General features: G+C 37.6%; 1 protein-coding gene across 4 annotated transcripts in view; it reads left to right on the forward strand.

The window, feature by feature from the left end:
- Positions 1-1,234: 1,234 nt before the first annotated feature.
- Positions 1,235-27,061, forward strand: part of LOC127649622 (adenylate cyclase type 1-like) — an 84,265-nt gene continuing 58,438 nt past the window's right edge. For all 4 annotated transcript variants that reach the window (XM_052134822.1, XM_052134824.1, XM_052134823.1 and 1 more), the window contains exons 1-4: positions 1,235-1,555; positions 3,610-3,867; positions 20,249-20,398; positions 25,067-25,185. In XM_052134822.1, the coding sequence (XP_051990782.1) occupies positions 1,235-1,555; positions 3,610-3,867; positions 20,249-20,398; positions 25,067-25,185 (848 nt within the window). The remainder of the gene's footprint in view (positions 1,556-3,609; positions 3,868-20,248; positions 20,399-25,066; positions 25,186-27,061) is intronic.

Consider the following 27,061-nt stretch of genomic DNA (forward strand, 5'->3'; position numbering starts at 1 on the left):
AAAGATTGTGAGTCTCAAGTAAGAGATCCACGATGTGTTGGTATTGTTTCATTGTGCCCTTGACTTCAAACTTTATTTATTTGCTCCTGTCCAATATGTCTGTCCAATATTCTTATTTAAAAAATGACTCATAAACATTCCCAAAGTGATACAGGGGATCAGTTGAAACTTGGGACAGTTTTCCAACACATTCTCTAGGGAAATGTTTAGCCACAACCACCATGTTCACAAATACTACATTCATAACACACCCATATTATTCCTCAATATTTGTTTGGTAAATGAATGAGTGGAAGAGATACAAATTATATTTTGACAGAAAATACTGATGACTGAAATAGGATGGCCTTTCAAAAACACGTCCAAGTCATATTCAGCTCAAAGTTAGAAACAAGAAGCTAAAGAGAAATGAAGCCTAAAGGACCATTTAAGGGATAGTTCATCCAGGCTTTCTGTCATCATTTACTCACTCTCATCTTGTTCCAGATCCATATGTATTCTCTCCGTGGAACACCTAAGACACGCTTAAGTCATCGCTATTCACTGTCATCGTGTAAACAAAGAACGCTATGAAAGTCAACGACTGAGGCTTGCATTCAGCCTAACATCCCGAGTCATATGGATATGGAACAAATTTGTGTAAATAATGAGAAAATGTTCATCTTTTGGGGGGTTAACTATCGCTTTAATGGTCCCATTGACCTGGTTTTCTTTAAGGAAAAGATTATTTTTGGTGAAATGTGACCTAAGAGCGGCTTGGCTACATTGTGGGGAGCGGTAGCTTACCTCACGAGGACAACAGCATTCTAACAACACATTCTCAGTCTTCTAAAGAATGTCTTAATGAAAATTAGTAAAAATTCAGAAAGGTTTGTGTGATGGTTATGTTTAGTCGTAGGGGATAAAGCATATCATAAGCTCAGTGTTAAACCCATACCATTTAGTCTCTACCGTGACACGTGGTGTATGTGTGTGTAGTCATTGGAGATCTCGTGTTATCAATCAGCAGAATTACTGAAGCACACATTGCACATGCGTGATCCATTCTGAGCCGTGCGTGTGCTGCCTGTGTGTGTTTGCCAGCGAACGCGAACGCGAACGCGAACGCGAACGCGCGCTCATCTCTGCTACAAGACACAACGGATATCAGAACTCTCGGCTACTGTACGACCAGCCTCCCACCGCGGTCACCGGCGCCCCACCTGTGGATCTCGGCTCAGCATCTCTCCGGCGTATGAATGGCCCCGGCATGGAGGAAACGCCGTTTCAGAAAGTCAAGACCCGGCGCAAGAAGAGCCACTGTCCGCCCGGGGTTATCGCGTGCGAGGATGAGTTTGACTGCAAGGAGCTCGAGTCCCTCTTTCACGACTATAACCTGAAGCTGGAGCAGACTTCCACCATGAAAGCGCTGGCCGTGCTGCTGCTGCTATCCACCTCTCTCAGTCTGCTGGAGCTGCTGTCCGGACCGAACCTCACCGTCTCCAAGGGCTCTTACCCCGTACACTTCATCATCTTCATCGCGCTCTTTGTCGTCACCAATGTCAAGTACCTGCAGGTGACCATTCACAGTGTAATAGAATATATGCCTGAATTGGAGTTGAGGTCGTAAGCAGGGTGCTGAATTGTAATTCGGATTGGAATTTAAGGAAAACGGGATGACATTTAAAAAACTTAAAGTCTTTAAGTGTAGTTTTTAATACGTAAAATTGTTTTATGAATTTCCCTTAAATATGTTATGATACACACTAAAAATGGGGTACTTGTATCCTAATGAGATTATATTAATGATCAATAATTATTGAATACATGCATTGAAAATAAATAAAAATATGTGATCTCATCTTCATCAAAGACACAATTATAGACAAACACAATGTGCTGAAGCTAACAACACACAATTATAATCTTTCATGTCTTTATTGAACACATCCCATTAAACATTCACAGTGCTGTGGAAAAAGTAAGTGAACCCCCTAGGCTAAATATGTCAACAAAAGCTAATCAGAGTCAGGAGTTGGCAGTCCTGGCATCCAGTTAATGAAACGAGATTGGAGGAGTGGTTTAGAGCTTTTTCGATTTATAAAAAGCAGACAAACATTTTGAGTTTCTAATTCACAAGAAGCATCTGCTGACATGGAACATACCTCACCAAAAAGAGATCTCAGAAGACCTAAAATCAAGAATTGATGCTTTACATAAAGCTATAACTGTTTACAAAGTTATCTTGAAGAGCTTAGATATTCATCTGTCCACAGTAAAACTGTCTATAAATGGAGACGATTTAGTACTGTGGCTACTCTCCCTAAAAGTGGCCATCCAACAAAGATGACCCAAAGCGCAAACCGCAGAATGCTGAAAGAGGTAAGAAGTACCTTAGAGTGACAGCTAAAGACTTGAAGGAGTAATTGGAACTGGTTATCATCTCTGTTCATGAGCGTACTTTACAAAAAATATTAAACCGGCATGATGTCCAAGGCAAAACACCATGAAGGAAGCAGCTGCTTTACAACAAAAACATTGCTGCACACCTGAAGTTTGCCAAAGACCACTTTGACACACCACAACACTACTGGGAAAATTATTTGTGGACTGACGATTCAAAAGTTGAATTGTTTTGGAAGAACAAGGAGCACTACAAATTGTGTAAAAAGGGCACAGCATACCAAAAATAAAACATAATCTCAAAGGTGAAGAACAATGGAGGGAGCATCATGATTTGGGGCTGCTTCGGGCCTGGACTGCTTGCCATCATCGAGGGAAAAATAAATTCTCATGTTTTTTTAGATTTCCTACAGGATATTATTGTTAGGGTGACTGTGCACCAGCTGAAGCTCAGTAGAAGTTGGGTTATGCAGCAGGACCCTAAACATTGAAGTTAATCCACTACAGAATGGCTAAAAAAAAGAAAATCCACCTTTTGGAGTGGCCCAGTCAGAGTCCAGACATTAACCCAATAGAGATGCTGTGGAATGACCTCAAGAGAGCCGTTCACACCAGACAAAGAATATAAGAATATGGCTGAGCTGAAGCAGTTCTTTAAGGAAGAATGGTCCAAAATTCCATCTGAACATTGTGCAGGTCTAATCCGCAGCTACAGGAAATGTTTGGTTGAGGTTATTGCTGTAAAAAGGACGATTGGCCAGTTATTAAATCAAAGGGTTCACTTACTTTTTCCACAGCACTGTGAATGTTTAATTGGATGTGTTCAATAAAGACATGAAAGATTATAATTGTTTGTGTGTTGTTAGCTTCAGCACATTGTGTTTGTCTATACTTGTGACTTTGATGAAGATGGGATTTTTATGACCAATTAATGTAGAAAACCAGCTAATTCTGAAAGATTCAATTTTTTTCTTGCCACTGCATACTTGCATACAAATACTGTGTCTTTATAGATAAATAAAATATTTAAGATAAAAATATTTTTTTTTTTGACCATGTTAACAGATTTTGAAGTACACAAGTGATGCTCATTGAACCATTCACAAATCATGCTGGATAACATGATTTTTATGAGACTTAGATTTTTTGATCTCAGTATAAATTCACACCCATGAATTGAAAGGAAGCCAACTGTTAAGTTCCGAATTTGACTGATTATTTCTGCAGGTGATGCAGCTGCAGCAGATCATTCACCTGACCCTGCTCTTCAGCTTCACCTTCTGCATCCTCTGCTGTCCATTCCCACTCATCTCCGGAGCTTCTGGTCCAGATCAGGGCGTGTGGCAGCTCGTTCTGCTCACATTCGTGACGTATTCTCTCCTGCCCGTCCGGACGCTGCTGGCACTGCTGTTCGGAATCATGGTCAGCGTATCGCACATGATTGTCACAGCAACGTCAGTCAAAACGCACAAACTGTGGAGAATGGTAAGAGTTTCATGGTTCATTTCTTGTATTTTTGTGTCTTAAGAGATGTGTGCAAACGTTCAGAATCTGTATTGTGCTCCCAGTTCCATATCAGCACCACATTGATGGACAGAGACACGCACTCAGAGTCTGAAGATTCATTCAAGCATATTTACTCAAAAAAAAAAAAAAAAGTTATAGTAAATTAAACTCATACAGTTAATCTACTTTGTGGCTTGCTCGGTTTACTTGTTTAAAATGAGCTAATGCAACATGCAATTTTTTAAATATTATTTTTCAACATAATTCCATTTTGTGCTATCCATTTAAATTTGTAAAATTTTGGAAGTTTAATTAATTTTCGTTGGCACTATATGAATAATTTTAGTTGGTGTTGAAACTGGGCAGGAGGTTTCTAGTTCTCAAAATTGATCGAGAGAGTTTATATTAATATTTTATTAAATATTTTTGAGTAAGGAGGAGACTTGTTAAGCCCTGTTCACACATACAGCGACATTATTTGGTTAATGTCTGAAGTCCCTGTACTATATGTAGCTAGTAGGCATTCCTTCTGCTTTAGTTATAACATTATTGGTGGAGGGATAGTTGGAGCTTGTGGTTTTGTCGAGGTCGTAGTGTTGGGTTTGGGTTCACCTTAGTCGAGTCAGAGTCAAAAACAAGAAACATTGACTACGTTTACATGGACACCAGAAAGCAGGTTATTGCTAGTAAGCAGCATATTGCAAAAAAGCAGCATTCCAGTTTACATGCACCATATAAATGGTGTACTCTTTACAACCGTATACATGTGACTCAGTCAGTAAGCTGCTTTTTTTCTATCTAGAGCAATGTAATTTCCCTTTTTTAAACAACAAAATGGTATTGAGGAATACTTCACTATTTTATTCTCTGTTGCTTCGTCTTATTTTCAGATATTCCAGAGTAGTAGCTGTGTTTGTGGTCTGTTCCATGACATAAACCTATGCAATGAATCTCTTCAAAACCTGTTAGAACACCGCTTATGTGTTTACATGGCCACATCTTTCTCCAGGAGAAACCTAGGTGTGTTAAACCACTTTCACTTAATCCCTTAAACGGCGTAAGGAAATCAGCGTTCTCATTTACATGATGTTTCAGAATGCTGCTTTCTGCAAAAACCCTGGAATAAACCGTTTTCTTAAGTGCATGTAAACATGGTCATTTAAGAAAACCCTTAGTGACAATACACTTACAATTATAGCTAAGGGTTTTTTTTTTGCAACTGGGCCTTTGCCTTGGTCAATAAAGTTTGAGTCTGAGTCCAAAAGGGGGCCCAGTTGGACTGTAAACTCAACACTTAAGTCATTCCATCAATATTTGAAGCTTTTAAACTGTACAACTAAGAAAAGTGTGACAATATCAGGGTCGCAGTTATCCATTTATGGATATAATGGGACTCTAGATCATCAAGTCTTGAGTCCAGACTCGACTAACTAGGGCTGGGCGATAAAACTATATAGATATTTATGGAGCAAAAAAAATCTTTGATATTGATGGGAAAATTTTGAATAATTTTCGATATTTAGCCTATGTTCTTCATAGACGATTGGATCAGGTGCGTGACGCTAAAAACGCAAGCAGTTCGGCAAGTTTTTCAGACAACTAACTAACTGAATCACAGTCATGAATTCAGCCAGGTAAGAAGTATTAGCTGGCTAGCGCCTACATGGCCCTGATGTCATATAAACCACAAATAAGGCTTGATAGCTAGCACCTAGCTATCCATCTAATATGATATCATTGTGAACCGAACAAGACAGCACTAACCAGTGCAAAACAACAACTATCGACTGAACACAACAACAACGTGAAGTCAAGTCATTTTTATTTTTATTGCGCCTTTCAAAACACACATAGTTTCAAAGCAGCTTTACAGAAGATGAAACCTATAATGTCTATGAGTCATCATTGTGTAATTAGTTAAAATACGATTGTGAATTGTGTTTAAAAATAAGTAATTAAATATTAATTGTATTTCTAACCCCAGTGAGCATGCTGAAGTCGACTGTGGCAAGGAACACAACTACATAAGTTGTTGGTTAAAGGGAGAAAAATAACCTTGGGAGAAACCAGACTCCCTGTGGGGGCCAGTTCCCCTCTGGCTAACATCATGAATATAATGCCAATATTACTTATGTATAGTGCAAGTCATGGTTTAAAATGGTTAAACTAAGTAAGTGTTAATGGACAGTGTTTAGACATAGATTGTGTATGAACTGTAAGATTAATGACCAATGTCTTTGCATCTAGATGAACTTCTGCAGTTAATCCAGGATAGAATTCATTGTACTTGTTAATTGGCTGATGAAGGCTTTTGTTGGCAATTGATAGTCTATGTATTCCATTTCATTAGTGTAGTCCATCAATAGACCGAGGTGATGCAGCCAGAGATCAGTGAGGTGCATCGCAGTTCAACCTGGCCGGTAATTTCGGTGTGGTCCATCCTAAGTACAAGGTTCAGACAATGGTATATGAAGTATCTCATGCCTTATGGTTGGAGTTGGCATCAGTTCATCCTCTGAAGTCCATCATAATAGACTGAAGTGATGTTTGGCTGGCACCAGCAGCATTTAGTCATCATCACACAGCTACACGTAGCAGTGAATGGAGCCGGATCCAGCCGGTTCTGGTGACCTCAGGATAGGAGTCCTGAGGTTGAGACAGGGAAACAAATAAAATAATATTAGCATAGATGCCATTCAATTTATTGCAGAGTTATAGATCATGATAAATGTTTCTGGTTCCAGCAGACCAAACTAAAACGGCCTAATTGTGGGTTGAAGGATAAATTAGGTGTATGCCTGGCTAAATAGATGAGTCTATTTAAACTGAGGGAGTGTGTCTGCATCTCGAAAAGTGTTAGGAAGACTATTCCATAGTTTAGGAGCCAAATATGAAAAGGATCTACCTCCTTTTGTGGATTTTGATATTCTAGGAACTATTAACAGGCCAGAATTGTGCGATCGTAATGAAGGTCAGAAGGTCATTTAAGAACTGCGGAGCTAGACCATTCAAAGCTTTGTATGTAGTTAACAGAACTTAAAAATGATTCTGAAATTTAACAGGTAGCCAATGTAACGATGATAAAATGGGGCTTATATGATCATATTTCTTGGTTCTTATTAGCACTCTGGCTGCTGCATTTTGAACCAATTGAAGTTTATTTATTGATTTTGCTGGACATCCTCCCAGTAATGCATTACAATAATCTAGTCTTGAGGTCATGAACGCATTAATTAGTTTTTCGGCATCAGCAACAGAGAGCATGTGCCGTAATTTAGCAATATTTCTTAGGTGGAAGAATGCTGTTCTACAAACATTGGTAATTTAGATTTTCAAAGGACAGATTGTTATCAAAAATGACACCTAAGTTCTTTCCTGTTGAAGATGATGTAATAGTACATTCATCGAGAGACAAATTATATTTAAGCGGCTTATTTTAGAGGTTTTTGGTCCAATAATTAGTACCTCTGTTTTGTCGGAATTGAGTAGAAGGAAGTTTCTGGCCATCCAATCTTTTATTTCATTGATGCACTTAGAGAATTGTGAAATCTCATCAGGTTTTGAAGAAATATAAAGTTTGGTATCGTCAGCATAGCAGTGGAAACTTATTCCACGATTCCTAATAATACCTCTCAGGGGAAACATATTCAAAGAGAAAAGCAGTGGCCCTAAAACTGATCTCTGTGGCACTCCATACTTTTGTTTGGTTTGACAATTCCTCATTTACATAGATAAAGTGGTAGCTAAATAGGGCCTATACCATGCTAATGCAACTCCACAAATGCCAACATAATTCTCTGGCCTATTCAAAAGAATGTTGTGATCTATCGTGTCAAATGCAGCACTAAGATCTAAAAGCACTAGAAGTGAAATGCAGCCGTGATCAGATGATAAGAGCAAGTCATTTGTAACTCTGATAAGTGCAGTCTCTGTACTGTGATGAGGCCTAAAGCCTGACTGAAATTCTTCATATATACTATTTCTCTGTAGAAATGAACATACTTGGGAGGATACTACCTTTTCTAGTATTTCTGTATCTGTCTATAATTAGCCAGTTCTCCAGGATCAAGTTGTGGCTTCTTAATAAGCGGTTTGATAACTGCCATTTTAAAGTTTCTTCGGACATGTCCTAAGGTTAGCGAGGAGTTAATAATATTAAGAAGAGGTTCTGACATTACAGGAGATACCTCTTTTAAGAGATTCTGTATATTGGATCTAAAAAACATGTTGTGGCTTTTGATGTTTTGATAAGTTTTGTTCTTCATGACGGCGAAGGATTGAAGTTGCACGTGAGGAAAAGTATGAGACACTGTTTTCTGAGGTGCTGTGACAGATGATTGCATAATTCCAGTTTTATTTCTGATTATTTCAATTGTATCTGTAAAGAAATTCATGAAGTCAATTATTTTGTGCTGCAACGTAATATCTGGTTCTGTTGAGGCTTTATTCCTAACCAATGTAGCCACAGTACTGAATATACACCTAGGATTGTTGTTTTTTTTTCTTTCTATGAATTTACTAAAATATGCTGACCTGGCAGCTTTTAGTGCCTGTCTGTAGCTACAGACACTATCCTTCCATGCACCCTGAAATACTTCTAATTTTGTATTCTTCCACATGCGCTCCAATTTCTGAGCTGCTCTCTTGAGAGCACGAGTGTGATCATTTTACCATGGTGCAGGGCTTATTTCTTTAATATTCTTTAATCGAAGGGGAGCAACACTATCAAGAGTGCTAGAGAAGACTCTATTTATATTTTTTGTTATTTCATCAAGTTTTTCTGGGCTTTGGGGTTTACTGAGTGTATGAGATAGATCTGGAAGCTTATTAGTGAAGCTATCTTTAGTTGTCGAAAGAATAGTTCTACCTGAACGATAGCGTGGTGTAAATTGAGTAACATTAGCTGATTTCAGCATACAAGAGACGAGGTAATGATCCGAGATGTCATCGCTCTGCTGCAGAATTTCTATATTATCAACATCAACTCCATATTACAGAATTAAATCTAGCATATGATTATGGCAATGAGTTGGTCCGGTTACATTTTGTCTGACTCCCAAGAGAGTTGAGAATATCGATAAATTCTAATCCCAATGTGTCATTTTCATCATCTATGTGAATGTTGAAGTCACCAACAATTAAATCTCTATCTACAGTAACTACAAGACCTGATAAAAAAATTAGCAAATTCACCAAGGAAATCAGAATAAGGGCCAGGTGATCTATACATCGTTTTTTTATTTATATCTGACGGTGTCACATTAAGCATTGTTAGATAAAAGACTTGCATTTATATCCTGTCCTCTTGAGTAACACCAAAAACTTCACTGTAAATTGTAGCAACACCTCCTCCTCGACCCTTTAGATGAGGCTCATGTTTATAACAATAACCTGGGCGAGTAGATTCATTTAAACTAATATATTCATCCGGTTTAAGTCAAGTTTCAGTCAAACAGAGCGCATCCAATCTATGATCTGTGTAATCATCTCATTAACAATTAGAGCTTTGGTAGAAAGAGATAAAATGTTTTGTAGCCCTATTTTTATATGATGTTTATCTGTAATTTGTTTGTTTTGTTCAAGATTGACCTTGATCAAATGTTTTCGAAATGATTTAGTGAGGGTTTTGTGGTTTGTAGTTTGGGGAACAGACACAGTCTCTATGAGATATCTAGGTGATACTGTCTCTGTGTTACAGTTTATGTGACCTGTGTGACGTCTCAAGGTAGCTATGGAGTGGTGGTGGTGTAGTGGTCTAAGCACATAACTGGTAATCAGAAAGATGCTGGTTCGAGCCCCACAGCCACCACCATTGTGTCCTTGAGCAAGGCACTTAACTCCAGGTTTCTCCAGGGGGATTGTCCCTGTAATAATTGCACTGTAAGTCGCATAATGTAAAAATGTAAATGTAGCTAGAAATCATTTGGATTAAACAGTTTGTCTGCTTCTCGGACAACACCATTTCTGTTTATTAATATGCTATTTATTTAAGCAAATTTTGACACATGCAAGAAATTATTTCTTCTTTTTGTGATATTTATTGGCGGTTGGCAATCCAGCTGATGGCACATTACTGCCACCTACTGAGCTGGAGTGTGGAGTGTCAAAGTAATTCAGTGAATTCAGTCGTTTGCTGAAGACGATGAAATTGGAAAGAGTTTACACACACCTTCTGCAGGATTAAATCCTAAACAGAGTATACTACTTGAACTTCAAATTAAAAGGTAGCCTACCCTGTGGAGTTACTTCTAAACAAACAAGTTAGTTACAGTATGTTTACATTTATTCTTGAGGTCTAAAACATTTGTGGAATGCATTTCCTTCCCCATTAATGGTATGAAATGTATATTGTGTTGATTATCGATACAGAATAATATTAAAATAAATATACTGATCAAGTTTTTTGCCAAGTCGCCCAGCCCTATGCATAAGTTTATTTACAGTGACTAGTCTCTTCCTTGTTTCTGCCCTTGATAACATATGGAAAAATACATTTAAATGTGCAGTCAGTAAGTTTTTCTTCAGATAGAAATTTGTACTTTACTTTAGAATCATGTACACTCTTATAAGCCAAGTTGCCTAATAAAAGCTTTTTTCTTCCACATGCCACATGGGGGCCACCATGTTGACATCATATGACCAGCCCAATACTACCAGAGACTGTATAGCATAAGACGGATCTCTGGTATACTTGAATTTGAGAAATTGTAACGCTGAATATGGCTGCTCTAAGATCACCTTTCTGATAGCGAAGTCGCTTGTCAGTTAACTTGAGAACGCACATGCGCATTAGCTGGATCAGCCTGACAAATATCATGTTTTAGCATGATCTGACCTAAAGTAGCACAATTTATGATAAGATTGTTTTCTGATTTTTCTGCTGATTTGAAATGTTATTTGATCATAATTTTGACCAGTCGTTTTGAAGATTGTGGTCTTTTACCATTTCAAATAGATGGCTGTACTTTTATTCATAGAAAATAGCATCTTGCAAGTGTTATGGCTGCAGAGTGACCTGACCTCCCTTAAAGGGTCTTTAATTCTCAGTAACTCTCCTATTATCTGACACTTTCACTCATGGAACAAATTAAAAATGTTCCACATAAGAAAGTAAGGCCACATCCACTCTGATCCGTTTACATTTTGCTACCTTTACGCCTCTGGTCCACACCGGAACAGTGTTTTCCTCCACATTACATGAAAAACACTCTCCAAACCCTATACTTTGGAAATCAATGACATTAAGAAACTGTAAACAGAGATTTTAAACTTAAACAGTCAAATAGGTTTAGAACACATAATGATGGTTATGGTAGTAAATTATGACAGAATTTTGTTTTAAGGAGAAACTATTCCTTTAACTTTTCAAATATGCTCCTTCTTTTTGATTACTATATTGTAGGGAAGTATGCATGTTTAGATGTGGATTGAACGTGTCAACCCTGTTCTTGGAAGACTCCCAACACTGCTCATTTGGGATGACTCCTGTCAACTCATCAGTGCATTACTAGAGACTCCATGACCTGAAATACTGCAAGTGGGACACCCATAATGTGCAGTGTAAGGGATTGACAAATACTGCTTAAAAGAATGTCCTCAAATGTTCAGTCTTTTATAGAGGTGCCCACATTCAGCCAGTTCAGTAGTATTTCAGCACCAGTGAGGTGGACAGCGACCTGGACATTGAATTTGTGTTCATTCATGCATGCGTGTTAGTGAAATAAAATGAAAATAAACCCTATCAAACCCCAAAACAACATACTGGACTTAACATTATGAGAAGTTATTATACATTTTTATAAACTGATTATAAAACTTCAAATGAACTAAAATTAAAATTTGACCTTTATTTGAGGTTTCAGACACCTCATAAAACATGAAATAAATACAGTGACCTTTCACATGTTAAGATACTCTGATTGGTGTACATTAGCAGTACACTCTTGCCAGAAGTCTTATATAGATTTGGTCATTGTATTTTTCTACATTATGTTCTTGCTGTTAAATTAACCTCAAACAGAAACATAATTTCTGTAATTCACCTTTCTGAAAAGTGCATACAGTAGCTTTTTACAGCATTCTGATGAGATCAGGAGAACATGTACAAAGAATTTGACAGAAAAATACAAGGTTCATTTTTAAACACTTTTATTTTTTACACATACCGCACAGGAGTCTCTGGGACCCTTCAGTCAGTCTCAACACTGGATTTAGCTTGAATCCAAATGCTTTAAAGCTAAAGTGTGTAATTTCTGTGCCACTAGTATCAACAAACAGAATAGCAAAAATAATCATTGTTTTCAAACAGGCTCCAGAATACTGCCCACGTCTTTAATTGGTTGTACAAACTGAAAGTCCTGCCCCAAGCTCAACCACAAAGTTACAGTGTTACACTTTTAAGCAGGGATAAGCAATTAGGATGACCCAAGCTTTTTCGGGCCAGCTGACTGAGCTGTCACATACCTAATCATGTACGTGTTTTTTTGTATATTCTGCTGATTGAAAATCTACTGATTCTGCTGGCGAAAATGTTGCGTGATGGTCTTGGAAGTAGCCAACAAGTCAGGAATATTTGGCACCAGCTATATACATTTTCTACTAACAATGCTCAACGGTGTATGTACATGCATCTCTGGAAATGGATGTAATTTATACAATAAAAATTCCCACTACGGTGTCATTTCCAGCCCATCTCAATTCTGTTTTGTGTTTAACAGAAATCTTAGCTGGAAATGACACTGATGGAAATTACGTTTTTTTAAAAAAATAAAATGGTGACTCCATTGTCTTGCTAAGGCTAATTGGTTCCACTTTATTTCAGATGTACTATGTACTAATATTAAAATACATACAATACAATGTGCTTATTGTTTAACTACATGTTGTTCTGCAAAATTTACACAAGACTCACATTTGTTACGACTAAGGTTAAAGTTCAGGTAGGTTTAGGGTGGGTTTAGGGGTAAATTTAATGGTGTAACCACAGATGTAAGTACAATGCAACAACACTTACAGTGCATTCAGAAAGTATTAAGACTTTTTTCACATTTTATTGTTGCAGCCTTGTGCTTAAATGCTTTATTTATGTTTTTTACAACAATCTACTCTCCATACTCCATAATAACAAAGCAGAAAACTAGATTTTTCATAACTTTGTAAATGTATTAAAAAGAAAAACTGCTTTGTGCTGCAAGTTGCTGACATTATGATTGAAGCTTAAGACATGAAGCCCGAAGTTGAAGAAAAGATATTGTTGCTTAAAACAAAATCTTATTTCTTTTGGGGTGGGTCCAGTGTAATTAATGGCAGACCTCGTAAAAATCTGAACTACTGTCTGACTGAGCAAATCTTAATTGTTGACCACCTTTATCCCCTTTTTTCCCCAATTTGGGATGTCCAATTCCCAATGTGCTCTAATTCCTGTGGGTAGTGGAGGACGATCCTCAGTTTCCTCCACTTTTGAGACAGTCAGCCCACGCGTCAGATGACATGGCTTGCTGAGTGCGTTAAAGCGGAGACCTAGCGTGTGTGGAGGCAACAGTCTGGTTCCGGAAGAAAAATCCCATTCATTTATCTCATAGACTTGATTTTCAACTTTACATTATAAAACTTTAAAGACAGACCAACAGTGAGCTATGAGGTTGTTCATAAGTTGTATATGCTTCTGTTGAAGCCATCCATCCACGTTATTTTAACTTCATTGTATAAAAATGTTTGATAGCGCAATTTATGGTAAACTGCAACATTACCCATGGTACAGCAGAGAAAGATCACCAATCATAGAACCACGGCCAATGAATGTACCATGCAATAAAAGTAAAATATATTGTTTCTATACTTATATAAAACTATTGATTCAAAATGATTATATTCCCATTGTTTTTTTTTTATTCAATGACATCATTTGCAATGCTTCATGTAATTGTAGTTTGTGCTCTCACGGCCTTATACCTTTTGTCTTTCTGATTTAAATGTTATTTTTTAAATGTTATTTTTTGCCTTAAAACAAAGTTTGTGATGTTGTGATTCACCTCGGAGCTGGTTGGTTTGGTTCATGGCTTGCAACTCTTTTATGAAGGATTTTATAAAAATGTATGGAAGAAATGAATGGGGAAAAATACTTCCGGAACCCAGACGTCTGGGCACTGTTGCGCTCTAGTCACCGCGGCACCCACGCACAACTCATCACGGTCCTGCTTGACCCACTCCGAGCGGGATTCGAACCGGCGTTAGCCGGGCATGCTAATGAGGAGGCTAAAGGCTACAGCCCTTAGCGTCAGTCGCTAGTTTGCCTCTTGAGGCCAAGGGAGTGAGGTTTACACAGGTGTCAAAAACTGTTCACAGTCTCCAACAAAAGCTTTCAGCTCAAAAACATTCTGAACAAACCATGGAGATACATTGATTCAGCATTACATGCTCCGCTTTACTGTCCACATTCTGTTTCTGAGGTAGCGTTCGCTCCAAATGTACACCAGAAAAGAACTGAGCAAGTGCTTGAAGTAGAACCAGCGTTGAGCCCTTGGTGGTGTGCTATAAGTAGGACATGTCCAGGCACAGAGGCAAGACATACTTTTGAAAGTTATTTTAGAACAGAAAAGATCAAATGTATGAGGACAGTCACAGGAACAGATGAATCACAGAAATTCATTGCTGCATTTATTTCACCAAGATGGTTTTTGGTGTACTTGGATGAATGAGTAATTGTTGCTTAACTGTTGTTTATCTTATATCACAGAGTACATTCAAAAAGATTTACACCAAAAAGTCTAGTTATGTGTGGGCAATCCTAGTTTGAATCCAATACGTAATGTGTTATAAAATGTAGAATGTAATGTACTCTGTTATATACAGAGTAAAACTCTGTTTTGGCCAACATATGAAATTAATACATTTATGTAATTTTAAACATGTCACAACCTGTCCCCCCCACAAAATTGTCAACTTTCCCTTATCTAATATTTATGAAATATACCCATGTCCTGAGAGCACAGTTCAACCTTTCAGCTAAAATATACCTACCATCAAACCATCAAACAAAAACACTGCTAGAGAAACTGCACATTTGCACAATTAGACTTTTTAAGTTTGGACTTTATAGTTACTGAGATATTGCCCTGGTGACAACTTCCTTGTGTGACAACTCGCCCCGATCTCCCCTATATGTACTACTGAAACAGTTTGACAGTGCTAAATAAAGCCTGTAAGCATTGAGCGTGTTTCCTGTAGAGCTCTGTGAGTGCTGAGGAATCTAATCCAATAAAACAGTATATAGACTCTCTTCTGAAAGACCTGAAACTAAACACATGACCTGCCTTTACTGGATGACACAGACAGACCTGGTCGATTCAAACACTGTGTATAGTTACCATAACCTCTCTGATTTAAGCAATGATTATTTGTGTCCTTATTATTTTCATGTAGGAAGTACCATTTCATAAAAGCAACAAGGCACTCGAGACTGTGTATATTTTGTGCATCTTGTCACTTGTGGGTGTAGTGTCTAACTAAACTCTTTAGTTGTTATTGTGTTCAGAATATAGTATGGCTGTTAGTGCCTTATTGTTTATATAAAATTGTTACTACACAATAAAAATAGTAAAGAAAATTGTTTTCATTAAAGCTTCACTATGGAACACAATTTGTTAAAAAAAGAACAGAAGTCCATTATTGAGTGAGTACATTAAAAATCAGTGTTTAAAAACCTCTCCTTGCCTTACCCCAATTCACTACGATAAGCCTACAATAATTTATACTTTGAGCTGTCGGGTCGGATTCTTACATAATTTGTCTTTGCGTGTTTACCTCATGTCCGTAAGCACACAAAAGATGATGTAATATAATAGGAAAATAAAATGCAAAGTAAAAACAAATAAGCTTTATAATTGCCCTTTTAGCAGAGAGCCTAGTCTGTTTAAATTTAGTTGACAATTTAAGATTACATATAGATAAAAGGTACTAGACTGTGACTAGATTCTGTCTGTTACGACAGACTGATTTGTTTCCTATTTGTCATATAGGACATTTATTGTGTCTGTTGGAGATGACATGTCTTCCAATTCAAATATAGATTGCGTTGTTCCACAAGGATTCCTGTTAGGGCCAATTTAGTTTTCTCTATATGTTACCTCTTGGTTCTGTGATTTGAAAACAGGACATGCATTTTTTATTTCTAGGCAGTTTATATGTTCTTCAAGAGTGTATAGTTGAAATACAAAATTTGTTGGCATGTAATTTTCTGCAGTTAAATTCAGATATTACAGAGGTTGTCATAATCGGTCATGGTTTAAAAAAAAATGATTGAGTCTGCACTTCAGGTGGTCCCAAATATATTCAGCAGGTGGTGAGAAATTTGGGCATCTACTTTGAAACAAATTTAAATTTTGAAGTTAGTTCAGTCTTTTATTATCAGTTAAGGAATATTTCCAAGGTGAGACAGGTTTTGAGTTTTAGGGATACAGTGAAGCTTATTTATGCTTTTTTGTCTTGCCTAGATTCTTGTAATGCACCGTTTTCAACTTTGCATGGCTACAATCAGTGCAAAATTATGCTGTTAGACTTTTAAAAAAAATCAACTTTTAATCATATTACTCCAGTTTAAATTTATTTCCATTGGTTACCAATTCATTTTTAGGGTTGATTTAAAAACATGTATTTGGCCTTACATGGGTTGGCTCCAGATTAATTTGGAGAACTTTTAAGACGTTATGAAACTATTAGACCTTTTAGATCTTTTGATGAACTTTTGGCTGTTCCAAGATCCAGATACAAAACAAAAGGTGTTGGAGTGTTGGGAGTGAAGGCCCCACAATTATGGAACATCCTGCCCTGGGATATTAGGTCTGTTTTTAAGTCTCGTTAAAGCTAATTTGTATAAACTTGCTTTTGCTGCTTTGTAATTATAATTTTTTTACTTCTGTTTTACGGAGTGTGTTTTAATTTCATGTTTTGTGAAGCACACATACAGAACAGTCAGAGCCAGCTTCAGAGCCTTGAACTTGATATGTGCAGCAACCGGCAGACAGTGTAGAGAGACAAGGATGGGTGTAACATGCACTCTCTGGTTTCGTTGAAGACCAGACATGCTGTTGCATTCTGGATCATTTGCAGGGGCATAATTGCACATGTAGGACTATATCCGTTATGATTTTGACCCTGTCTGTTATGACCGTGACTGTCAAATTTCCTTGGTGTCCCCATCTGTTGTGACTGTGATCCAACCTGTAAAGTATAGTGGAAAAGAAGTACACCTTTCACTGCTTGTTTAGAGTAAAAGTTTGATTTGATTCTTTCCGTGTAATGTGTCCAAAATAGAGATCCACATTCATTTGACGTTAAATTACATCTTTTTAAATACCTTTTTTGTTCAAGATGTTTATTGAAATAAAGCAACACATGTGACCTTGTCTGTTATGATTGTGACTAGGGCTGGGTATCGTAAAAAATTGTTATATATCTATATAGATACCGATATCTTGACTTACTGGTTCCCTTTCTGATACCGATTTTATGAAATACGTTTTAACAAGATTACAAACATTACCTCAAACTTTGGTTGTTTACTTTTTTTTTTTTTTTTAAAGACTTAAAGACTCATCTCCTGAGCCTTCTGGTCTCCTCATGCCAGGGTCGGCAGGGGCAGAGACTAGAACATTAATGTGAAGAGAAAAATAAAACAAGAAAGCTAAACTGTTAATTCAGCCAGTGTCCCAGTCATAGCACCGCTGCAACCATCAGTAGTTTTGGAGGAGTACTCGTGTGGTGGGCATGTTTTAGGAAGCTCTGTGGCAGGAGGACGCTGAGAGGATGACTGCACTGGTTTATTCCGTGCACTGTCAAGTGCTTCATCAGATTTGTCGTGTTGCCGGTACACACTATACATGCATACGCACAACAGCCTCACGTTTGAGCCGCGTCTCTGGGTGTAACTGGCGTAAACTAGTGTTTTTCCTTGATGCCTAAACACAGCCAATCACTGTCACTTTTAGATTTGGGCACATCTAGCATGCTACATGCTTATCACTGACGTTGACGAGATTAACCCCTTAGCTATCGAAATTTGGTACGAACGACAAGACATTTTTTGATACTCAATAGTTTAGAGGCAATTCCATCGGTGCCTAAAATGTATCGAACTCTATACCCAGCCCTAATTGTGACTCTGTCTGTTATGACCATGACCCTGTCTGACATGACATCGATTCTGTCTGTTATGACATCAACCCTGTATGTATGACTGTGTCCCCATCTGTTATGACAATGATGACGAGACATAACCTGTCTGTTATGACGAGAGCCTGTCTGTTGTGGTTGTGATTTAAAAATAAAAAAAAAAATATATATATATATTATTTTATGTTTTGACTCTGACCTTTGTCTGTTATATCGTGACTCTGTCTGTTATGATGAGAGCCTGTTTGTTAATACCTTGACCTCATCTGTTATGACTGTGATCCTGTCTGTTTTGACTGATCCTTTCTGTTATGACAGTGCCCATGTCTGTTATGACGAGAGCCTGTCCGTTATGATTGTGATCCTGTCTATGACTCAGACTCGGTTTGTTATAAATGTGTGCCTGTGATTCTGTCTGTAATGACCGTGACTCTGTCTGTTATGATAGTGGTCCCATCTGTTATGACTGTGATCATGTTGTGACTTAAACCCGTCTGTAATGACCGTGACTCTGTCTGTTATGATAGTGGTCCCATCTGTTATGACTGTGATCATGTTGTGACTTAAACCCGTCTGTAATGACCGTGACTCTGTCTGTTATGATAGTGGTCCCATCTGTTATGACTGTGATCATGTTGTGACTTAAACCCGTCTGTAATGACTGTTACTCTGTCTGTTATGATAGTGGTCCCATCTGTTATAACTGTGATCATGTTGTGACTTAAACCTGTCTGTTATAACTGTGACCCTTTCTGTTATGACCGAGACCTCATCTGTTTTGAGTATTACACCATTTGTTGTGACTTTCTGGTATGACCGTGACCCTGTCTTATATGACTGGGTCATAATTTTTTCTGTTATGACTCTGACCGTCTCTGTTATATCGTGATCCTGTCTGTTATGTCGAGAGCCTGTCTGATATGACTGTGACCTCGTCTGTTATGAATGTGACCTCGTCTGTTATGAGTATTTCCCCATTTGTTATGACTGTGATCCTGTCTGTTATGACGAGAGCCTGTCTGTTATGATTGTGATCCTGTCTATGACTCAGACTCTGTTTGTTATAAATGTGTCTCTGTGATTCTGTCTGTTCCATCTGTTACGATTGTAACCCCATCTGTTATAATCACGACCCAATCAATTAGGACTGGGTAAAAATATCTATTTTTCGATGTATCGCGAGCTTCATTTGAACGATCTCTTTCAATTTTAAATCCAAATTGTGATATTTTACTATATGCACAATTCTCTACAAGAGAGCAAATCAGTTGCATGTGAGACCAAATTTCACACTATGTGACTAAATATGTATTTGATTTGCCATTGGCCAGTAATGTTTAGATTTTACCCACTAATGATTTGGTACATAGTTGTGAAGTTCTTCACTGCGTGTTTAGAGTAAAGGTTTGGTTTGACTCGTTCTGTGTAATGTGTGTCTAAATGGAGATCCACATAATCCATGTGTCATTTAATTGTCTTTTTAATACCCTTTTCTGTTCTTTCAATTTAATTGTTGATCAAAAACAACAAAAATATAAATATTTAATTCTTATTACACACTGCAGGGATGAGGTAAAGAAGCCATTTGTGTCCTCTCACTTTAATATGTGCTCATTTACAGTTGCTCTTTACAGAACTGCCTGTTTTATATTAAGTAATATATTCAATCTAAAATCATATTACTGAAGGAATACATGGATTTGGGAATTTTTAAAAGCTAAAATGATGGAAATTGTAATCTGTAAAATTAAAATGGTTTCAATTTACCTACATAAATAGTCCCCTGAATAATTAACAGCATTAGCTGTGAGAGAATTTCTTTCATACGTAAGCAAAATGGACATTATAATTAAAATACACACATTTTGATTCGCTAGCTTGTGAATCGGATTCAAATAGAATCGGGAAATATGTATCAATACCCATTACTAATGTCTATGACAGTGACCCTTCTGCTGTGACTGTGACCCCATCTGTTATGACTTAACATACAGTATATAAAATATAACATATACTTAACATAAATAATCGCGTACACAGTCAGTGAACGAAACAATGTTTTTTTTTCTGTAATAATTAATACTGTTTAATATGCAGTTTTCTTTTTATGTGAAGTTCATTTAATTTAAAATGTGTATGTTTGTGTGGATGTGTGTGTGTGTGTGTGTGTGTGTGTGTGTGGGTATGACAGCTGGTTGCAAACACAATGCTTTTCACAGGTATGAATCTGTCGGGTCTGTTTGTACGGATACTGACGGAGCGAGCGCAGAGGAAAGCTTTTCTACAGGCCAGAAACTGCATCGAGGAGAGACTGCGTATGGAGGACGAGAACGAGAAACAGGCACTGACCATACATTTATATTTAATTATAAAACAATAATCATGAAATACTCTGTATATAAAAAGTCATAATAACAAACTTAATTTGGATACATTTTGCATTACATGGAATTATATTATAAAATATAGCTGCAAGCAGCGATGAAGGGCCCAAGCACCATGGGTCCATTTCCACCCGGTGACTTTTGGAAAACGATGCATGATGTGTGTGACAAATGAAATAAATGTGGAATTTTGGCAAGATTTTGAATGCCTTCGAACATCTATTGTTGCCAGCTGGAGGCCTTATGACCGTGACCCACCATAGCCACATTCATGTCATAAGCAATATTAAACATATGGCTGAGTTTGTCAAATACACCTGAATAAATTACAACATTATGTAATTTGATCCTTTGTCATGAAAACACTTCAAGATATCAAGAATCCCTTCAAAATTTTACATCAACTGTGTCTTGATATTATTAACAATTTTGAAGCGATTTGGGTAAATGTAAGAGGATTATTTCAAAGTTTGATGTAAGTGCCACGCTTTCTGTTTCCAGTTGGTGGCGCTGTGACCCACAGTAGCCATATCCATGTGATTAGCCCTACTACTTAACATACAGCTCTATTTTGATCTAAATCATACAATATACACAGAAGAAATGAGACACTTCCTGTTTCTCATTTTTTGTCATTAATTTATTGCCTCGCCATGGCAACGCTGTTCAATGTATTAAGAAATCTGTTTTCAATTTAGCATCTTCAATGTCTTCACATATATTATAAATTCAATCCAAAATGTCTGACTTCCTGTTGGGCGGAGCTAATTAATGCTATTTTGAGAGTTGTCCGGCTTGAGAACAATATGTATTCTAAGTTTGGTGAATGTAGGTGAAACTGACCCCATCAGTTTAGTCAAAAGGTGGTGCTATAGAGCCCCCGTCGACACCTATTTACTAACTTTTGCCCAGGCCTAATGGCCAACAACTCTGTGTGTGTCAAAATTCATGACATTATAAGCATGCCAAGTGCCTCAACCACACATATATTGGAAGAAAGGAATGATAACGTTGCCATGGCAACAATATTTAAGATATCAAGAATCACTTCATAATTTGACATCAGCAGTGTCTTGACATTGTTGTAAACAATTTGGAAGCAATTCATGTACACATAAGAGGGCAATTTCGAAGTCTGTTATAAGTGTCACACTTCCTACCACCAGTTGGTAGCACTATGACAGTGACCCACTAAATCTCAATTTTGATCTAAATTGCACAGTGCACACATAAGATACTTCCTGTTTCCCTTTTTTGCCATATATTGCCTCGTAATGGCAACACCATTCAATATATAAAAAATTATTTCAAAATTTTGCATCTTCAGTGTCTTGGCATAATGTTGCCCACATTTAGGGCCAGTCACATGAATCCCTAGGAGTATTTAAAAGTTCAAAGCCTGCAATTTTCAATAAATCTAATGTCTGAGTTCCTGTTGGATGGAGCTAAGGGCCATAATGATAAAATTAGTCTAGCTTGATGAAAACTATACATGTACTAATTTTGGTGGCTGTTGGTGAAAAAGGGGTGCTATAGAAATTCTCTTAAATGCCACTATTACAGATGGCACTACAAAGCCCCCCCCTACACGCCCCTTTCCCTGCAACTTTGCCCAGCCCTAATGGCCGATGACTCTGTGTGTGCAAAATTTCACAAGTTTTCACATGTGAAGTACCCCAAATGTACCGAAAATCTTGAAAATAATAATAATGAATATAGCTGCAGCGGCGATTGTCGGGGGACAAGCAAGTATGGCAAGATCACCAAAATAATCAAATTTGAGAGAAAAGATCCTGTGGATGCTTTGGGCAGAGCTATTTTGGTGTGACAAATCAACTGCTTTGAGTTTGAGCTTTGAGATTTTTTTTTTAAGATATAACATCCCCAGTTTAAAAAATGCACTTAACTTGGCATGTAAACTCGGTGTTCTCTTGTTTATATGTTAAGTTTGAAAATTGCACTCCCAAAATACAGGCCAAGTAGTCATTGTAGGCCATGCCCCAAAACACTTTGTTTATAAATTTGGAATGATTTGACATCTAAAAATTCTTTAAACAACTTTTTGTCAGGGGCTCTGTAGATGATGTGTTCCTAATTTTAGGTCAATACAGTTACTTGTTAATTCAAGTAACTGTATGATTTAGCTGCACTGATGGATTCAGAAAAGATTCAGAATTGTATTCTAGCCTAAACGGATCTGGAGATTTGGAAAAAAATAGCTAAATATAGCGACCGATTGTCGCAATTTATTTTATACAACTTCATGTAGACACCCTGCTTATGTAAAGTAAGTTTCATAACCATCGGCCCTTCCCAATATGAGTTATTAGGTGCTGAAATCTGATTGGCCGCTGGTGGCCATATTTGTTGATTTGTCTAATCGATTTAAGAATATGTTAGCACTTGAACCAAAGAAGATGCATATTCAATTTGAACGGTCACTCATACAGCTGCGAATTGATGACAGTTTTTTGTTGTTGTAATGTCCCCTAGTTGATCAATTATTCAAATCGCATTCAACGGAAAGAGCTGTTTCGCTAATATCTTTGGAACGATTTAGCTTATTGAAATTCTTTGAACATCTATTTGTCCAGGGGGTCTGTAGATGATGTATACCAAATTCCATGGCAATCGGAAAACGGTCTAGGAGGAGTTTGGAAAAAGTACATTTTTCAAAAAATTCTAAATGGCGCAAAAATGTATAGACCGAAATGAAATCAGAGACATCAATTTTGTAGTGCCTGAGCCAAGGAATCAGAGGTAAAATGTATTTTGGTTGCGGAGATATAAGCTAAAATGTGAAAATGCTTATTATTGCACCACCTAGAGTCAGATGGGTGTGCGTTTATGCGCCTTAGTAGCGGTCAGGATTTGGGACCATCCTGCCAAGTTTGGTGTCTCTAGGACTTACCCATTCGCTTTTAGGGCAGAAAAAAATTATAATAACAAAATCCTAACTGATACAATGAAGGCCTCCGCACTTTCAGTGCTTGGGCCAGTAACAAAGCTTTTAAGGTGGGCAAGGAGTAGGCGGGAACCAGCTGAACAGTCAAAGTAAAACTTTAATAACAAATTGAACTCAAACATAACATAAAATGCAAATCAAACAAAGACACACACGCTGCTTGATCTGGCATCTCTGCCCCCCCCCTTTATCTCTCTCTGACTATTCAACTCTGCAGCAGTCCTGGCCACACACCCCTCCTCGTCACAATGTAATATAATGATGCTTTGATGAACACTGGGGCCTCCGCACTTTCAGTTCTTGGGCCCTAATAATAATAATAATAATAATAATAATAATATAGCTGCCAGCAGCGATGACTGGCCCAAGCACCATTGATCCGTTTCCACCCTGTGTCTTTCAGAAAACAATGCAAGGTGGAACTATTCATTTGGCATTTCACATTATTCTAAACAATTTTGAAGCAATTTGGGTAAATACTAGAGGGCTATTTCAAAGTCTGTTGAAACTTGTCTGTCGTACTTCCTGCTGCCAGTTGGTAGTGCAATGACCGTTACCCACAATAGCCACATCAATGTGATCAGCCCCCATTACAAAATATACAGCAGAATTTATCAAAATCACACAATGCACACAGAAGATAGAAGGCACTTCCTGTTTCCCATTTTTATTCATAAATGTATTGCTGTGTCATGGCGACATCTTTTAAAATATAAAAAATAGTTAGCAATTTAGCGTCTACAATGTCATGGCATGATGTTGCACAAATTTGGTGCCAGTCACATAAATCCCCTAGGATAAGTATTTCAATGTTCAGAGCCTGCGATTTTCCAAAAATCAAAAATGGCAGACTTCCTCTTGGGTGGAGCTAATGACTGTATGAAAGTTGTTTGGCTTTATGAGAACTATATATGTACCAATTTTGGTTACTGTAGGTAAAAATGGGGATGCTAAAGAGCCCCCCTTACATGCCCATTTTCAAGGGGGTACTACAGAGTCCTACATTGCTAAATGTAAAGAGTTTTCACGCATTTTAACCCCAAATGTTTAACAAGTTAATAATAATTATTTGAACAATAGGGCCTCTGCACTTTCAGTGCTTGGGCCCTAATAATTATAATAATCTTTAGAAGAACAATAGGGTCTCTACACTTTCAGTACATGGGCCCTAATTAATAAGAGTATTTATTGTAATAAATGTTTTAATATTAACATTTTAATTAAAATAAATTTTGAAGTTGAAGTGTTTAATTTTTGGTATGCTAAAATACTTTTTGTATTCCAGCTTAATATGCAGAGTCAACTATAATGTTGTTTTCACAGAATAGTTTAAATTCTATGGCACTATGCAAACATTTCTCTCGACTCAACCAATGTCTGTTTGATACCGACCAATGGCAAACCAGGGAAATGTTTGAGACCTTTCTGAAAACAATAATTATTTTTGCAAATCTGTTTGGTGACACTTGTCACAGAAATTATACACTTCACCTTTAAATATAAAATCAACACACTCCTATGTATGCTTTTTTCATTTTTATTTATTCTTGATTTCTCATGTTTTTTTTTTTTTGTTTCACTCCCATTAACACTTGAAAAATGCAAACCCATCTCTCTCTCTCTCACACACACACACACACACACACACACACACACACAGGAACGTCTTTTAATGAGTCTGTTGCCAAGGAATGTTGCGATGGAGATGAAGGAAGATTTTCTTAAACCACCAGAGAGGATCTTTCACAAGATCTACATCCAACGGCATGACAACGTCAGGTAAGACAGCAGGTGACTGCTTATGCTTTTTAGTTTCAGTATTTTTTTTTTTGGAGCAGCTGTGTGGGGAGTGTGAAATATGGGTTTAACTTTCTAATGGAATAATTCAAGACATGGATAGACTTTTACCCACCGTTTATTTCAACCAAGACTGATTGATTCATACAAGTCACATTAGATCTGTTGTTTTCAATCTGTGGATTATTAATCCTTAAACATATCTATTTAGATTTGACTAATATATTTTGAGTATGCACTTATTGGGTTTTACTGAGCCTGTTTTCTCCTAGTTGTGATTGGTTTTGTGGGCCACAGTTTAAAGGTGATTTGTGCAAATTATTATGTGTTAAATATGCAGAGGCAACAATACTGTAATTTGTAGGCTGAATTTGGAATATTATTCATTCAATAGTATAGTTTTTATTACTGTCTTTAAAAATCAATGTTATAAATATTGCTTTAGGATCATTATCAATCATCGCTTTCCTGATCGATCATTGCTGTCACGTACAAGTACTCGAGTAGCCATGCCCATCCCCACTAATAGACAGTATTTTTAGTTGTCCGATTTAAGGGAAAGCATTTTGAATCATCTATCATTGAACACTTTTACATGCACACCAATCATGTGTATGTAAACGTGCTTGAAGCTGCAGCCACCGACCTGGACGAGCTCACAGATATGGTGACAAAATATCAGTTTCTATGAGGACATGTGCATTCCTACTAGGGTTTATTTAGCATACTACAACGACAAACCATGAGTTACAGCAAAACTCATGCAGCTTTGTCAGGCCAAAGAGGATGCTTACAGAAGTGGGGATAAAATCTTGTACAATCAGGCCAAATACAGACTGACACAGGAGATTAGAGTGGCTAAAAGAAGCTGTTCTGAAAAGCTGAAAAAACAGTTTTCAGCTAACAACTCTGCATCAGTGTGGAGAGGCCTGAAAGACTTAACCAACTACAAGACACCATCCCCCAACACTGTAGGGAATCAACAACTGGCTAATGACCTGAATGTGTTTTTACTGAAGATTTGAAAAGCCCAGTCACACAACCCAACCCACACCAACCTTCATAGCATTTGATTATGAGCATTAAGATCTATGAAGTGGATGTGTGCCAGGTCTTCCAGAAACGGAAGACAAGAAAAGCACTGGGCCCAGATGGTTTTTCATCCACTTGTCTAAAATCCTGTGCTGACCAGCTGGCCCCCATCTTCACGCAGATCTTCAACAGATCACAGGAGCAGTGTGAAGTTCCCTGCTGCTTCAAACACTCCACAATCATCCCCGTCCCAAAGAAACCCATGATCAAAGGACTTAATGACTACAGACCCATCTCTGACATCTGTGGTCATGAAGACATTTGAGAGACTGGTGTTGGCCCACCTGAAGGACATCACTGAACACTTTCTGGATCCCCTTCAATTTTGTTTAGAGCAAACAGGTCTGTGGATGATGCAGTCAATATGGGACTGCATTACATACTTCAAAATATAGACAGAACAGGGACTTATGCGAGGATACTATTTTTTTCAGTTCGGCTTTTAACACCATTAACACTGCTCTCCTATGGACTAAATTAAACCATCGCTTTGTTCCTGGCTCTATCTTTCAGTGGATCACCAGCTTTCTGACAAACAGGCAGCAGCAGCTAGTGAGAATGGGGAAATTCACCTCCAGTACATGTACAATCAGCACTGGTGCCCCCAGGGATATGCTCTCCCCACTACTCTTCTCCCTCTACACAAATGACTGCACTGCAAATGACCCCTCTGTCAAGCTCCTGAAGACACTACTTTCATCTGCCTCATCCAAGATGATGATGAGTCTGCATACTGAAGGGAGGTTGAACAACTGGCCATCTGGTG

Source organism: Xyrauchen texanus, chromosome 9 (assembly GCF_025860055.1).
Source record: "Xyrauchen texanus isolate HMW12.3.18 chromosome 9, RBS_HiC_50CHRs, whole genome shotgun sequence".
Classification (NCBI taxonomy): Eukaryota; Metazoa; Chordata; class Actinopteri; order Cypriniformes; family Catostomidae; genus Xyrauchen; species Xyrauchen texanus.